Source organism: Lemur catta, chromosome 7 (assembly GCF_020740605.2).
Source record: "Lemur catta isolate mLemCat1 chromosome 7, mLemCat1.pri, whole genome shotgun sequence".
Lineage (NCBI taxonomy): Eukaryota > Metazoa > Chordata > Mammalia > Primates > Lemuridae > Lemur > Lemur catta.
This window is the reverse complement of record NC_059134.1, coordinates 28,550,387-28,568,090: the sequence shown is the minus strand read 5'-3', so window position 1 is coordinate 28,568,090 and position 17,704 is coordinate 28,550,387. Positions and strand designations below refer to the sequence as shown.

The 17,704-nt window shown below is 40.4% G+C and overlaps 1 protein-coding gene across 1 annotated transcript in view; it reads right to left on the bottom strand.

Annotated features, from left to right (window-relative positions):
* ARHGAP20 (Rho GTPase activating protein 20) overlaps positions 1 to 11,951 on the bottom strand; it is a 78,744-nt gene extending 66,793 nt beyond the window's left edge. Inside the window, exon 1 of the mRNA XM_045556643.1 lies at positions 11,748 to 11,951. Within this exon, the coding sequence (XP_045412599.1) occupies positions 11,748 to 11,852 (105 nt within the window). The 5' untranslated portion in view covers positions 11,853 to 11,951. The remainder of the gene's footprint in view (positions 1 to 11,747) is intronic.
* Positions 11,952 to 17,704: the final 5,753 nt, after the last annotated feature.

The following is a 17,704-nucleotide window of genomic DNA, read 5'->3' as shown; positions in this document are numbered from 1 at the left end:
CTAGATGGTTAGAGTCATACCTATACACCACAAACTCCATCTTTTGAAGAGTGTTGACATATATTACTTTGAGCTACCCAGTAAACATTTCTCTGATGATAAAGTAAATAATTTGTTAACAAATGGTGTTGTGGTAACTGTATATCCACATGCAAAAGGATAAAGTTGGACTCTTACCTCACACCATATACCAAAAATTAACTCAAAATGGATCAAAGACCTAAAAGTAAGAGCTAAACATATAAAAATCTTAAAAGAAAACATAAGCATAAATATTTGTCACTTTAAAATAAGGCAATGGTTTCTTAGGTATGACACAAAAAATACAAGCAACAAAAGAAAAAAAATCAAGATAAATCAGACATATTCAAGATTTAAAACTTTTTGTGTTTCATTCTCATTAAGAGAATGAAAAGACAGCCCATAGAATGGGATAAAACTTTTGCAAATCATATATATGATAAGTGACTTGTATTTATATTACAACTCAATAGAGGCAAATTACCCAATTAAAAAATGGGCAAATAATCTGAATATACAGTTCTCCTAAGAAAACTGGCCAATAAGCACATGAAAAAATGCTCAACATCATTAGCCATCAGCAAAATGCAAATCAAAACCACAATGAGATACACATATTAGGATGGCTACAATATAAAGGTAGATAACAAGTGTTAGTGAGGATGTGGAAAAATTGGACTCTTATACTGATAGGAATGCACAATGGTACAGCCTCTTTGGAAACAGTTTGACAGTTACTCAAATGGTTAAACATAGAGTTACCGTATGATCCTGCAATTCCACTCCTAGGTGCATATCCAAGAAAAATGAAAACATATGTCCACACAAAGACTTGCATGTGAATATTTAGAGCAGCATTATTCATAATACTCAAAGAGTGGTAACAAAACCAATGTCCATCAACTGATGAATGGATAAACACCATATATCTATACAATGAAATATTACTTGGCAATAAAAAGAAATAAAGTACTGATACATGCTACAACATGGATAAACATTGAAAATACTATGCTAATTGAAAGAAACCATTACAAAAGACCGTATACTATATGATTCCATTTGTATACTGTCCAGAATAAGCAAATGTATAGAGACTTAAAGTAGATTAGCACTTGCCTAGGGTTTGGAGGTATTGGGGAATGATGGCTAAGGGTGTGGTACTTCTTTTTGAGGTAATGAATATATTCTAAAATTGATTATGTTGATGAATGTATAACTCTCTGACTACACTAAAAGCCACTGAACTGTATACTTTAAGTGGGTGAATTGTATGGTATGTGAATTGTATTTGTTAAAAACAAAACAAAAGCTAACTATCAAATTACTAAACCACTGGCTCTATCCTAGCAAACTGGTACACAGCCAGAAGCTGTAATTTTCTTCTTTCTTACAGCACAAGAAACTAATGAAACTCATTGAGTAGCAAGCACATCTCTCCATTCTCAAATGTGAAATGGGAAATTATTTATTTGCTTTTTGCCCAATACATTTTTGTACAAAAAGTTTCAGCGGCTCTCCATTTGAATTCCTCAGAGATCTGAGGAACCTGCCCACCTGCCTACTGTGATATGTCACCATCCCTCCCCTACTCCTCCAGTGCCCTATATAAGGTTTCACATAGGAAATTCTCAACAGTTGTAAGTGAATGAATTAACATCACCTATCTCAGAGATTTTAAGGTGGTAACACAAGTGTGCCTACGTAGGAAAATGAATGCATAAACAGGTAACTGGAGGAAAAAAAAATTTGGTTTTATTTTCAACAATGCAGAAAACACTTTATATATAGAAACCTGTATGTAGACTCTGACTGGAATTTTAACTTCATGTCAACCAAGAGATACAGTACTATTTTTGGAATCTCTAAATCACTCTGAATCTGGTCATTCTTAGTTTTCACAGAGATTAGAGGAAAATAAAGCATATACAAAGAAAGAAACAGGATGAAAGATTTAAATCAGAGGTAAACTACAATTTTTCATGCAATTTTGTTTCATTTCATTCACTTTATTAGGAAAAATAATGCAAGCATTTCAGCTGAATTTAAGTAAAATGGTGCTGAAGTATTAAAAATAAACATGTAATTAAAATAAGGGCTTTCCGGAAAGCTTTTGAATAACTTCAAATTTTCAGGCTTAGAAAAGAATACTTAATCAAATTTACAAATTAGCTTATTCAAATTTGACTATTAATCCCTTTGTGGCTAGTTGGTGCAATTTAATAAGCCATAAATTCTTTCTTGCTTCCTTTCCGAACATGCCTGCACCATTTACTTGTGGACATATACTCAAGCCACTGAACAATCACACTTCAAAGACACTGGCTCTGCAAGGGAAAAAGAGAATTACTTTTAACCTTGCACCTTGCTTCTGGGTCCTATTAACACAACAAACTTTTGACCACTGGATAAGCTAAAGCTTCCTGTTACTGTCAGTTTGGTCTGTAATAAGTATGATCTTCTATTTACTCATAAATAATCCCATCTAGAATTGGTCTGAGCACTTAGCTAAAACAAATGTCATCACAGTACAGACTACTGTAAAGGGATATAAGTTCCTTTCTGATATTAAGAAAGAAACAATTTTACTTTTTGGCTCTTTCCTTTTTCTAGGAGACAATTAACACTCTGAAGTACAACAACAAACAAGAATCCATGAAATGCAGAAAACTGGGCATTGGACTAGGAGACGCTGGACCTTAATTCTGGACCCCAGTTCTACCACTGAATTTCTCAGATTCTCTCTAAAATAGACCTAATCTCTGCCCTACCTACCACAGAGAATCAAATAAAAGTATATACAGGAAAGTCTTCTGAAATGAAAAGCACTGTGATGAGGTAATACATACAGTAAGCTTTAAAGTGCATAAGCACTGGGCATATTAGAATTTTCCTTGTATGTTATTTTTTGTTCCTCTGCTTCCATCCCCACCCATGCGAGATTCTGGATTATCACTATGAGCCCTCAAATTGGCTGACCTTCTTTGGCAAAGCCACTAGTTTCAACCTTTGGTCTTGATTCCCTTTCAGCAACACTAAAAGCCACTGAACTATACACTTCAAGTGGGTGTATGGTATGTGAATTATATTTGTTAAAAAAACCCAAAAAAGCTAACTATACCCTGGAGTAGGTAGGGTCAATCACTAAAGTTCTCTGCCTAATAATCCCTTACAGGGCAGGGCTCCATACATATTTCATATCATGGCCCACACAAAAGATATTATTTGTATAACCATAGCACATTATGGTAAACAAAGGGCACTCTGGCTACCCCAGTCCCCATCCACTTGCCTGAGGGCCAAGGGACTGAACCATCTGCAGTGGTTAGTAAGCTCTGCCTTACAGTGGCCCCTTCATTTTCCTTAGGAAGAGGGGAAAAGTACTATGATCAAATCTAAAAACCTAATAGTAAAAAAGGGGGGAAAAAAAAGAGTATATCAAATGAGAATAAAAAACAGATCCAGGTCTATCTAGATTTAGACATAGTGTCACCTGTTAATGGCTACTGTTAAAGCTGAGGTTCAAGAGGGTGAATGCAGGGGTAGGAGAGGGAATAAAAACACTCCCCTAGGTGTCAATTAGGATTCAGGTAAATAAGGAAAGCAAAAGGCCACAGAGCAGCTGGGTTTTTCAGATCTTTGATATGTGAGCTGATGTGAGCACACATACATTCCATTTTCAGAGTCCACACACAAGTGACCAGACATCCAAAAACAGGTTTTACATTTCAGTTGTGCCATGTGACAGGTGTCTGTCAAAATTAGGTCAAGGCTGCTCAGCACACCACTGACCTACAGTGCTGATGGGGCTATTTCTGCTGCCAGTTGGATGTTTCTAATCTAAGCTTGTCCTAGATTAAAAAAATAAGACTGAAACAAAATTATAAAAGGAACCGGGCTGTGTTGCCTACAAGCTCCATTACTGGTGGCTCGCAGAGGCAATTAATTGTGGCAGAGTCTCCCTTAAGCAAACAAAAGCTAAAGATCACCCCTATCCTAGCTTGCTTCAGAAAACTGCTGCAGTTGCCACAACCAGATTGAGCATTCTGTCTGCAGGCTGTCTGGACACAATAGGGCCTCTAGAATCCCTGTGATGCCAAACGCTTGAGATACTACCAAAATGAACAGGAAAGCAAACGTTTCCTTCACTGAAAATTTATTTTAGAGGTTCTTACCAAATGCTCTGGAGACACGAGGGGTATGACTCATAAAATTCCATTGAATCACAATAATAATATATACATGTATTTCCTGAAAGCACTGTGTATATTATACAAGTGCATATATGAATGTATGTACTCATACATAAATAACCTTGATATTATATACCTATTTTTGTGACATTTTATATAGTTTGTTTTAGTGGCAATTTAAGTTGAAATCTAGTGTATTTTCAGCTATAGATACCTTCCAAAAAGGCAAGTTTTATAACTACACAGTTTTCGTAAGTTGTATGTGGTCCTATAGGGCACAAGATGCCTCTACTTTGAAAAGAATAGCCACCAAGTCCTGGATAGAAGGATAAGAGCTGTGAAAGAATTCAGACACCTAAGTTATTCACTGTAGAGGATTTCATTATCTGTAGGTACATCAGTTTTCTCATTTCTCCTCAGTCTACTGAACATGTTCCACTTTTTGTCCTGCGGACCTTTCACCAAATCATAACCCAGGAGAATGCCAAAAGCCCAAGAGAGTGATAAATTGCTGCAGAACTAAAAGCAACAACTGGACTAACTATTTAGGTATCTGTGACTTGTGAATTTTCAGTCTTTCAGTTACAACTGTCTATTTTAACTTAGGGGACTCACTCTTCAAAATTAATAATTACTGTTTAGACATGTATAAAAATAAAATATTGCCCTTAACTCTTATGTTATCAAAACTATATTGTTCTAATATATAAATTTTAGAGTCACAAAAAGTTAATTTTTCTTTTGCCATGTTAAAATGCATTGTGATGTTCTCATTTTAAGTAAGAGTAAGTATGGACACAAGACTTTTCCCAGACTCAAGATACGTGATATAGAAGTTTGCTGAATTGAGTCTCCCAAACATGATTTTCCATAGCAGAATCGTATGAAGCATCAGATTCAGTGCATTCACATGTAACTTTGAAATACTGTCCTACAAGTTTGTCTGGAGAATATGCCAAGATTTCCAATAGCAAGCCAAGACTGAGGTATGAGCATGGAGATCAGCCCTGGCTGAAGACATCCTGAAATACATCTGTCTGCCTTATACAAAACATCTGAAAATGACAGAAACCAACGCATAAAAATCATGAAAGTACCAAAGTAATTAGACTAGTGATTGTATCATTGATTGTCACTATTAGTCAGCGTTTACCTAACATTTATCTAAAGGCAGCAGTGAACATAACATTTGATGATAGATAGAGAGAGTATAAATTCTTCTCCCTAGAGAATGTAATCCCCTTTCAGGAGGAAAGCCCCTCAAAACCTCTGCTTTTCTCAGCTGGTTATACGTAATTCAAATCTATTCTCTCCTTCATCTTATGTTATAAACAACAGCAAATCCAGCTTTAAGTCTAGTTGAAAAGAGAAATGGAGTTGGAAGATCTGGGTTCAAATTCCAGCTCTGTTTCTTCTTCTGTAAGAAAAAGTTAATGCCTACCTCATATGATTGATGTGTATTAAATAGTTAGGCATTCACTTAAAGAGGTTTTTAAATTTCCTTTACTCTTCCATAAATTATAGCCAACTCTTGTCTTTCTGCTTGAGTTTCTGCCTCATATTTGATACTTATGGCCTCCAACAGTAACTACTTTGAAGGATAGCATTCATTCATATACATGTATTAATGTTAAATTTTTAAAAATCAAACTTTTTTGCTTGACATCTACTCTCACTTGGTTAGGTATAGTAATGACTTATGTACTTTTTTTGAAAGTGTTTTCATACACCTTCATTTGACTTGTTAAAAAAACCTTGTGAGATATACAAGACATGGATTACCTCCATTTTACAGGCAAGGAGACAAAGTCAGAAGTTCAGAGGTCACACGAGTAATAACAGAGACCATCCATGATTAACCTAATTGTTTTGATAATTTCAGGAGTTTCCCAGCCAAAACAATCTTATGTACCTAACTTTATGCAATTCACTTTGTGAATAACATTAGAGAACGATTCAGTAGGATAGTATTTTTTCTCAGTATCGAAGAGCTAAAGCTTACTCGCTAGGATGTTTCACTTAAACTGAGCATAAGACACACACATGGCCAAAGTCAGCTCTTGGAAGTGTTCTACCATGAGGTGCTATAAACAGATTTGGACCCAGAGAATGGAGAAAGAAAAGGCAGAATGGAGTTTACAACAGCAGCTGCTACATTTTAAAATGCTGGAGTTACTTTAAATTTATTTTCCCTTGACTGGCTTTCCATGCCTGTAAGTCTCTCTACCCTATCCTCTCAGCCTATTTAAAGAGTCTTAAATTAGTATGTTAAACCAAAAGATCAGGGTGTGTGAGTCTGACACACATCATCCATAACTGAAATGATTCTAATAAGAGCTTCCATTTCATTAAAACTATTTTGTGCAAATGTGGATATCCTCAAGGATGCATTATTCCAGAAGAATTTAAAGCTTTATCTATGCTTTATGTATATGCTATTATATTTTAGAACCCTATTTTTAGCAATTACTGTAAAAATTTATTGTATATTCTTTTGAAGAGCCTCGGTGATAGAAAATCTTTGTCCTCTGAGAGTGGATTTGATTTTTGGAAATGGTGAAATCTTCTGAGTAGAAAATAAAGGTGAGTGATCCAGCTAGACAATTCTGCTTGAGGTTAGAATAATAAATGTGGCTATAAAATAAAGAAATCAACTTCTTATATAGCATCCACAAACTAGCTCCTCAAACACACCTACCTCAGGACCTTTAAACTTAAAGCTCCCATTTCCCGGAATCTTTTAACAGCATGCTCTTTTCACCCACAAAAGAGTTAAGGGTCACTTAAAAGAGCCTTCTCTGAACACCCTAATGCAGAGTGGTTCAGCTCAACAACCTCATTTATCTAAATCTGGGTCAGGTTTGTTTCTTTCACAACAGTTATCCCCATTTTTTATTATTATTGTTTTTGTCTCTTCCTCTGACCTGTTCTGTCCAATACAGTAACCACTAGACACGTGGATATTTACATTTAAATTCAAATTAGTTATAATTAAGAAAATTAAAGAAAAAAACCTGTCAAATTGGATCTTACCAAAATGAAGAATTGTTCTTTAAAAGACATTATTAAGAGAGTAAAAAGACATGTCACGGACTAAGAGAAAACATTTGCAAATCACATATCTGATAATAGACTTTAATCCAGAATATATAAGTAACTCTCAAAACTCAGTAAGAAGAAAGCTAACAACCCAATTAAAAATGTGCAAAATATCTGAATAGGCACTTCATCAAGATAATATATGGATGACAAATAAGCACACATATAGATATTCAACATCATTAGTCATTAAGGAAATGCAAATCAAAACCATTAGAATCCACTTTATACCCTCTAGAATGACTATAATTAAAAAGATAGTAATACGAAGTGTTGGTGACAATGTGGACAAATCAGACTCATATACATCCAGGAAGAATATAAAATCACTTTGGAAAAAACAATTGGATAGTTTATTAAAAAGCTAAATACATACATGAAGTATGACCCAACCATTCCCTATCTAAGGATTTACCCAAAAGAAATAAAAGCATAAGTCCATGCAAAGACTTCTACACAAATGTTCATGGCAGCTTTATTTGTAATAGCTTAAAACTGGAAATAATCTAAATGCTCACTAATAGGTGAATGGATAAAAAAACTGTGGGCTAACCATATGATGGAATACTACTCAGCAATGAACTGATGATATATACAAAAAACACGGATGAATCTCAAAATAATTATATTGAATGAAACAAGCCAGACAGAAAAAAACATAAAGCATGATTACATTTATATACAATTTTTCCCATTTATTTACTTGTATATATTCATGGGGTTAAAATTATTCAAGATGCAAATTAACCTGCAGTGACAAAAAACAGACTAGTGGTTGCCTGGGAAGGGGGAGGGAATGAATGGATTAGAAAGAAACATGAAGAAACTTTGAGGGATGATGAATATGTTCATTACCTTGATTGCACAGATGGTTTCACAGGTGTGTATGTGTGTGTGTATATATGTCAAAACTTAATAGATTTATAAACTTTAAATAAGTGCAGCTTATTATGTGTCAATTATTCCTCAATGAAGCTGTTAAAAATTTTAGGGGGCTGGGTGTAGTGGCTCACAACTGTAATCCTAGAACTTTGGGAGGCCCAGGTAGCAGGATCACTTGAGGCCGGAAGTTTGAGACCAACCTGAGCAACACAGTGAGACCTCACCTCTACAAAAAAATAGAAAAATTAGCCAGGAGTGGCGGTACATGCCTGTAGTCCCAGCTATCCAGGAGGCTGAGGCAGGTGGATGATGCTTAAGCCCAGGAGTTTGAGGTTGCAGTGAGCTATGATGACACTACTGCACTCTAGCTTAGATAACAGAGTGAGGCCCAGTCTCAAAAAAAAAAAATATATATATATATATATATATTTAGTTTCTCAGTTGTACCAACTACCTTTCAAGAGTTCAACAGTCACATGTACCTGGTGACTACTGAATTGGACACTATAGATAAAGAACAGTTCCATCACTGCACAAAGTTCCATTCAACAGCACTACTCTAGACCAGGGTCAGGAATCTACATAACAGGGACCTACCACTTGTTTTTCTACATAAAATTTTATTGGAACACAGCTATGCTCATTCATTTAAATATTGTCCATGGCTGCTTTAGTGCTACAACGGCAGAGCTGACTAGCTACATCAGAGACTAATGGCTTACAAACCTTACATATTCACTATCTGTTCCTTTAAGAAAAAGTTTGCTGATCCTGCTCTAAACCATAAATTCTGATGACAGGGGCTATGCCTGTCCTGTTCACTGTTGTACATAACCAACTAATATTTATGGAACATCTAATATGTAGTAGAGACTATTCTAGGTACTGGGGAGGCAGCCTTGAACTATATAGGTAAGATCCCTATTCTCATGATTTTCACAATCTGGTGCAGGATGTGGGTGACAAGTAAATAAGAAAATATCAGGCAAGGATGAATGCTAAGATGACAATAAAGCAGAAGGTACAAAGTGTAACTAAGGGGTGGCTTCCACTTAGGTAGTTAGGACAGGTTTCTGGATCTGAACAGTATGAGTCAATGTTGCAAAGACCTGGGGCAGAAGCAGAGGGAAACATCAAGGCCTCAAAGTAGGAATCAACTTGATGCTTGTGTGAAAAGGAAGGCCCATGTGCCTTGAGAATATACAAACAAGAAGGAAAAGGTACCTGAGTTAGGAAAAGTAGACAGGACCAAAAAATGGGGTCTGAATTTTAATATCAACATGATGGAAAGCTGACACAGGATTTTAAGCAGGTGAGCAACATGATCAATTTACGTTTTTAAAGATTATTCTGGTGCTGCTAACTGGAGACTGAGTCAGAGAAGGGCAAGAAAGGTGTTAGACAAGTTAAGGAGTTTCTTCAAAGGTGTCAGAGATGGTGGCAGCTTGGCTTGGACTACAGTGGCACCAGTGGAGATGAAATGGAGAAATTCAAGACACATTTTAAGTGGCAATAGCTTTTCTTATGGATTGGTTGTTGCAGAGTGAGAAAATGGGGAGGTGAAAATGAATCCTACATTTTTGGTTTGAACAACTGGGACACAATGGTGTGAATTACAAATATGGCGAAATTACAAACAATAAGTGCTAACATTTATTGAGTACCTATTATATGTCATTATCCATTCAATTTTACATTTAATTTTCCCAACAATCTTGGGAAGGTAGATACCGGTTTGGTAATGTGTGAACCCATTCTATTTCATAATAAAAAACAGAATCTTAGGGACAATGGCTATCCTGAGTAAAAAGAACGTGGAAAAGCGCAGAGGAATTCTTTATTTCCTGGGCAAATACTGCTCCATAAATGATAAAGCTGCTCTTTAATGCTTCCTGCCTTTCCCTGCATGCTTAATTACCCTTAGTAGAAGAGGAATAAAATTGTTCAGGACAATAAATCTTTGATTTTTTTCTAATTTCTTAAGTCTATAAAAAATTTTAAAAAAGCTTTAAAATCTATGTTAATTACTGAACATTCATTTACCTTCCCAAATGCAGCACTAATCTGATAAATTCACGTTTTAATTGGGAAGACTTGATTACACACACAGACACAAGCACACACTCCCTCCATCTCTGAAGGGGAAAAGCGACAAGGACAAACCGCAGCCTCAATACATCAAAGGATGAGCCGGCACTACAGCCCATACATCATCGAGTTCACGGACACCCCTAGATGGCTCTGCCACACAGCCAGGGTCCTGGGAAGCTCAGACACTTCCACACCCGGCACACGGATCTCACCTCTCTTCAACTGCCCTCTCGCCAACCTGAGATCCGGGTGGGAAGATTCAGGAAAGGCGGTAAAACGCAGGACAAGCAGGGAGCCTGCCATAACCCCTTAAGTCTCTAAATGACATAAATGCAACACCTTGAGGTATTTCCTAAGGAAGGGCTAGATGGTCCCTCTAATCGCAACTAGTCTCCAGAGAAGCTGCAAGGGCACCACTGCCACAGGGAAAAATGGGCAAATATCGGAATGTCTCATGCTGGGGGGCTGGGAGGTGGGCGGACACAGCTGGAAACACCAAAATCAGTTCCCAAGAGAGCCGAACGGCTCGCGGCCCAGGTGCACTTGCTCAGGGAACCCTCCCGAAGAAACGTGACGGCAATCAAAATCCTCCTGCCGCTCCGCGGCTGTTTGTGCGAACCGAACGCTACAAGTTGCTGCCCGCATCCCTCCTCCCAGCTTTGACAGCGACCACGCGCCGCCCCCACACCCACACCGCCACCCGACCCCTCTCCAGCCGGCCGGAGTCCCCAGGGCCACAGGACGAGCGCAGGGCCAGGGCCCCCGCCTCGGCCCTCGCCACCCTCCACCACAGGCCCCCGACCCCCACCCAGCCCGGGTCTAGGCCGTAGCCAAACCTCCATGTTCCCATGGAGATGACGGCTGGCATCCCCTAACTCTGACCAGCACCTCCGAGACCCAGAGTTGAGAGGGGACCGTTGCGCCAGGCGCGGGGACCCCACCCGCCACCCTCAAAATTACCGCGGAGCAGCCGCGCCTCCGGCCGGGTGAGCGGGCTGAGCCCGCGGGCGCCGCAGCCGGGCCGCCTACCTGCATCAGTGCGGGCTGCCGCTCCGGGCAGACGCCGCCGGCCCCGACCACTTCGGAGCCGACCCCGCCGAGGGGCAGTGGCTCCCAGGCCACCTCGGGGGGACCAGGGAAAGGCGGTCCCCACTCCAGCCCGGGCTGCCGCTCAAGCGGCGTATGGAGGCCGGGCGGGAGGCTGCGGGGTCTTTTCCGAGAAAAACAGAACTAAAGATACGAAGAACTCGGGAAAACTCCCGGCACTCGGGATGTCCCGGGAGCAACGCAGGACACGGCGGCGCGCCGGCCGTCAGGGCGGGAGGATGCGGGAATGTCCTCGAACGCACGCCGCCGGCCGCTCGCCCCGCGCGTTGCTGTGGCGAGCGCGGAGGGCGCGCGCCGGGCGTGGGGGCTGCGGCGGCGGCGGCGGCGGGCGCGGGCCCGGCTCAAAGGCCTCACCTTCTTGGTGCCGGGGTCTCCCGCGATCCGAGACACTCCTGTCAGGGAGAAGGAGCGCCCGGGCTGTCCTCCCAGAGTCTCCTGCTGAGGAGACATCGCTGCCATGAAGAAAAGCTTCAAGCAAATCCCGGCCCAGGAGGAGGCTACGCGGTCATGTCCGCGCGCCGCGGCCGGAGGGGCGAGGGCGCGCGGGCCCAGGCGCGGCCGCCGCGCTCAGGCAGGGAGCCGAGCCCCGGGAGCAGGCAGCGCGCCGCCCGTCGGGGCCATGTACCTCCGCCCGCGCTCCGCGCCGCCGGCTGGAGGCGACCGCAGCCGAGACCGCCAGTCAGCGCCGCGGCCCGCCCCGCCTCGGGCCCGCCCCTTCGGTGCCCGGCTCCCTGCACCGGGACCCGCCCCCTGCAGCCCTCCTCCGGCCTCGGCCCTCCTCGCCGCGGACTGGGCCTGGGGCGCGCCTGGCCGGGCATATATACGTCTATATATGCATATATGTTAGGGCACAGGCGACGGACTGATAGTCTCAGTCCCCGACTCAGAGTGGGTCAGGCCGGAGGAGCTCATCCGCCCAGATCACGCACGAGGGCCTCTAGTGCACGGACACGCGCCTCTCCCACCGGCCTGCCCACCCCCAACAACTCCATCCCTTCCCGCGCCGCACCCACCCGGGAAGGCGCCGCTGCAGCGTGAGCATCGGCGGAGCGGTGGCGACCCCAGCCTGAGCGGAGGAGTCGCGGTGATTCCTGCCTCGCTGTCAGCGGACTGCGGAAGGAACCCCCACCCCCACCCCGTCCCCACTCCCGAGGACTCGGGATGGAGTTGCACATTGCAAGGTGCCGGGCTGTGCAGATTTGGAAGCCCACAGCCTTTCCTGACCTCTTGTGCAATCCCGCACGCTAGCCTGTCGGGGTAACCTTGGCTGGCTTCTGCAGCCGCGGGGCCGCAGCCCCTGCACACATTGGCAACAGCGTTTCCGCTGTCTGCAGGCTGCAGAGACCTGAGCATTCCCAGCGTGAAAGCGCAATTAAGGAAAGTGCAGCCAGAGCGTGGACGCTGAAACTTGGCTAAGCTATTGAGAAAGCTACAATATGTGGAAGTGTTTATCAGATATCTGCGCTGAGAGCATAACTTCCTGTCAGCCTAAATAGTGGCATTTTTTTTTTTTTTAAGGCCAGAGAATAATCAGAGGGAGGGGATTTGGAGCTGACACGGGTTGAGTGTTGCACTTTGCAGCACTGGTTGTGCGGATGATTCGGTAGGTGGCATTCTTCCCTTGGAGTCAGCACTACAGAAACTGCCGGGGATTAGTGAGGAAAGACACCACTCTATGATGTTAGGTTGTCGGAGGGGTTTGGTTTGTTTTTGTGGTAGGAAGAAAAAAATCGAGGTTCCTGCCGGGTTGGGCTGTTACTAGGACGGCTTGTAGAAAAATAGTTTTCTGGCAGGCTGCTGTTCAACACACGCCTGCGCACATACCATCACCACCATACCTCAGAATTGTTTATTGTGGAAATAATGGGGAGGAAATGCCCCAGCCCATTTTTAAGCCTTGTCCACATCACATTGTTTAGGTTTACATAGGCTTTATAAATCCTATATATGATTTATAAATCATGTATAACTGTGTGTGTATAGGCACACAGTTTTTCATGGCGACTCTTTTTGCAGCCGAGACCTGTGTGCCACAATAGGACTTTGCCCCACTGTAGAGTTTATCATGAATTTTAGGTTGCAGCGGGCTTTGCAATCCCTTTCATTCCTTGTAAAAATCATCCGTTTATAACGTCTTAACCTCTTTTAGTTCCTGTCATGTATGGACCCTCCCAATTTTTGTTACTCTGCTTCATTTATTTAATAACGCTATCTCCTAATGTTTCATGTAATTTACTTAGTATGTTCAGTCTGTATCCCAGGGAAATGCAAGCTTCCGGAAGGCAGGAATCTTTTGCCTTTTTTGTTCACTATTGTATCCCAAGCACCTGAAACAGTGTCTGGCACAATAAATGTTTGTTGGTTAAACAAATTAATGAGACACACAAAGGATATGAGATAGATCCAGAAGGGCCAGGTAAAGTCAGCTGTTTCAGAGCTCACCATCTATTATCAGGTGTTTCTTTTTGTGGTAAGTATCTCATGCTCCAAATTTTTACTGCATATATGGAAAACTTATATTCACTTCTTAATTTTTAAGGGCTTTTATTTCAAACTCCATTAGTCTTGGTTTGCATGGAAAACTCTCCCACCTCTCCCTTATAAGGAATTTTGAGGCAGGTCTCACTTCCTAAAGAAAATTGAGTTGGTGCAGATAAATTCACCAGAGTAAGGTTTTAAGAACATAAATCTGATCACATCACTCCCTTGCTTAAGCCCTTCTTTAGCTCCTTGAAGTGTTTACATGTTTCAAATTTGGTAGTATGATATGCAAAACTGCCAATAATCTGATGCCCTCTCCTCCACTTGTGTCTTTTGTCATCTCTTGCTCCTCCTCAGCTCTCACCCTATTCTCTGTCACATTGAACTCTTTGTACTTCCAGAAGCTCGCCTTGACTTTTCACCTTTGTCACCTTGAACCTGCTGTTCACATTGCCTGGGAAGTTTTCCTTCTATCTTTCCAATGCCTATTACTTTACACTTAAATATCTCTTACTTGCCACATACCCAATAAAGATTTATCAAGGAAACCTTCAAGACTTGAATCAATAATTAGCTAAGAAAAATCTTTCTGACTTTATTTCTCCTTACCTAGCTACTTCCACATGCCAACCGCACACACAGAGTTAAGTGTGTCTCCTGTAGTACTAACAGATAACATTTATGGGGTCCTTATTTAATGCCAGACACTGTTCTAAGCATTTACACATATTAATTTAGTTCTGTCTTTATAACAATCCTATCATGTAATAGATTCTTTTTCTTCTCCATTTTATAGATGAGAAAACCAAGCCACAAGGATATTAAATAATGTGCCCAAAAAGCTGGCAAGTAGTCATTCCAAGCTTGGAATCTGGAAAGTCTGCTCCAGAACCTGTGTTCTTAACCACTTGGCCAAGTGCCTGTCTTGTAAAATGTCTGTTTCTTACTCTTTATAACACATACTACATTATATTATTGCCATCTGCTTTACTTGCCTTGAAATAAAAGACTGTATTTTACTTTTCTTCTTTATGCCAGCCACATAAGTATGCTCTTAATGCTTTTTTCGATTCCTTACAGTTCTTTGAAAGAATGAAGACAAATTAGAAACAATCATCTTCACCTCCATTATTATGCTGGACAGTTCAATGAAGATGCTCTGATGGTGAAGAAGAAATCTTGGACTAGTCTTTATACAGTGAAACCATTTTCCATGCACTGGGAATGTTATGTTGTAGAAAAGGGTAATGCCAGAAAACAAAAGTGATGATAAGACAGTTGAAGGAGTGTGAAGACCAATGTCTGTAATGTCTGACACAAGCAGGATGTGTACAGAATATTTTGAAAAAAACCTTAAAGCATAGTACTAAGAATAGCAACACTTAACAGCTGGAAAACACCAATAGCAGACCTTTAGCAGAAACTAATCTAAGAATGAAACCAACATGTTTTGCCAACCATTACATTGAATAACTGTGAAGAAATTTAACTATAAAAGGAGGTGTCCATGCAACTAATTTATTCAATATATATTTATGTGCAGGACACTGTGCCAGGTACTTGGGGTACAATCAAGATGAGTCCACAGGAATAGCCATTATAAACCCCAAGATACAAGCAAGAATCATTGACAGTGCTATCCAAATACCCTAGATTAGAGGTTGCAAACCAATGGTTAGCTGGGTGAACTTAGGCATCTTTTTCAACATATGCACTTTTATTTTTCAAAATTGCTGCCAACTTTGAAATCATAATATTTCAAATAGTATTCTAGTTTCTCTTTAAAAAAAAATCAAGAAGTTGACAACATTGGGCTCAAATTCTCCAAGGAACCTGTTGACTTAAACTGAGTCATAGCTATGTTATTTCATTTAGTGTTTATATGTGTTGATGTAATTTATTTATTTACTTATTTTATTTCAATAGATTTAGGGGGTACAAGGTTTTGTTTTTTTTTTTTGTTACATGGATGAATTTTATAGTGGCAAAGTCAGGGCTTTTACTGTATTCATCACTCGAATAGTGTGCATTGTACCTGATAGGTAGTTTTTGATCCTTCCCCCCTTCCCACCCTCTGAGTCTCCAAAGTCCATTATGCCACTGTGTGTGGCCACATATATCCATCATTTAGCTCCCACTTATAAATGAGTACATATGGTATTTGTTTTTCCATTCCTGAAATACTTCACTTAGGATAATGGCCTCCAGTTCTATACAGGTTTCTGCAAAGGACATTACTTCATTCTTTTTTATGGCTAAGTATTATTCCATGGTATGTGTGTATTTGTATTATATTTTGGATATTCAGGCTCTTTTTTTTCTTTTTATTTTTTATGTTTGTCACTGTGATTGATTTATTCCACTCATTCAACAAATACTCATTATGTATCCATAAAGCATGAGGCACTATACTAATTTCTGGGAGTATATAACTGAAAACCAGACATACATAGTTCCTGTTATCACAGAAAATACAATCAAAAGATAGAGACAGATTTTACTAGCAGAACTAAAGGGAAAAAGCTATAATCTAGTTTATTTTATATATTTTTTAAATTTTTTAATTTTCAATTTATTTATTTTTTAAATTTCAGAATATTACAGAGGTACAAACACTTAGGTTACATATGTTGACTTTGCACCACCTGAGTCAGAGCTACAAGTATGCCCAACCCCTAGACAGTGTGCACTGCACCCATTAGGTGTGAATATGCCCATCTCCCCCTCCCCCCTCATACCTGCCTGACACCAGATGAATGTTACTTCCATATGTGCACATAAGTGTTGGTCAATTAGTACCAATTTGATGGTGAGTATATGTGGTGCTTGTTTTTCCATTATTGTGATACTTCACTTAGGAGAATGGGATCCAGTTCTATCCAGGATAGTATAAGAAGTGCTAGTTCACCATTGTTTATTTGTGGCCGAGTAGCACTCCATGGTATACATATGCCACATTTTATTAATCCACTCATGTACTGATGGGTACTTGGGTTGTTCCCACATCTTTGCAATTGGGAAATTGTGCTGCTATAAACATTCTAGTGCAGATGTCTTTATTATAGAATGTCTTTTTTTCCTTTGAGTAGATGCCCAGTAGTGGGATTGCTGGATCAAATGGTAGTTCTACTTTTAGCTCTTTGAGGTATCTTCATATTACTTTCCATAGAGGTTGTACTAGTTTGCAGTCACACCACCAGTGTATGAGTGTTTCCATCTCTTCACATCCACGCCAATATTCGTTGTTTGGGACTTTTTGATAAAAGCCATTCTCCCTGGAGATAAGTGATATCTCACTGTGGTTTTGATTTGCATTTCCCTGCTGATTAGAGATGTTGAGCATTTTTTCAGATGTCTGTTGGCCATTAGTCTGTCTTCTTTTGAAAAGTTTCTGTTCATGTCCTTTGCCCACTTTTTAATGGGGTTGTTTGATTTTTTTCTTGCTGATTTTCCTGAGTTCTAAATAGATTCTAGTTATCAGCCCTTTGTCGGATGTGTAGCATGCGAAAATTTTTTCCCATTCTGTAGGTTGTCTGTTTGCTCTTGTGATAGTTTCTTTGGCTGTGCAGAATCTTTTTAATTTGATCAGGTCCAATTTATTTATTTTTGTTGATGCTATGATTGTTTTTAGGGTCTTCATAAATTCTTTGCCTAGGTAGATGTCTATAAGGGTTTTTCCAACATTTTCTTCTAGAATTCCATGGTTTCATGCCTTAGGTTTAAGTCTGTTATCCACCATGATTTGATTTTTGGTGAGAGGTGAGAGGTGTGGATCCTGTTTCAGTATTCTACATGTTGCAATCCAATTTTCCCAGTACCATTTATTGAAT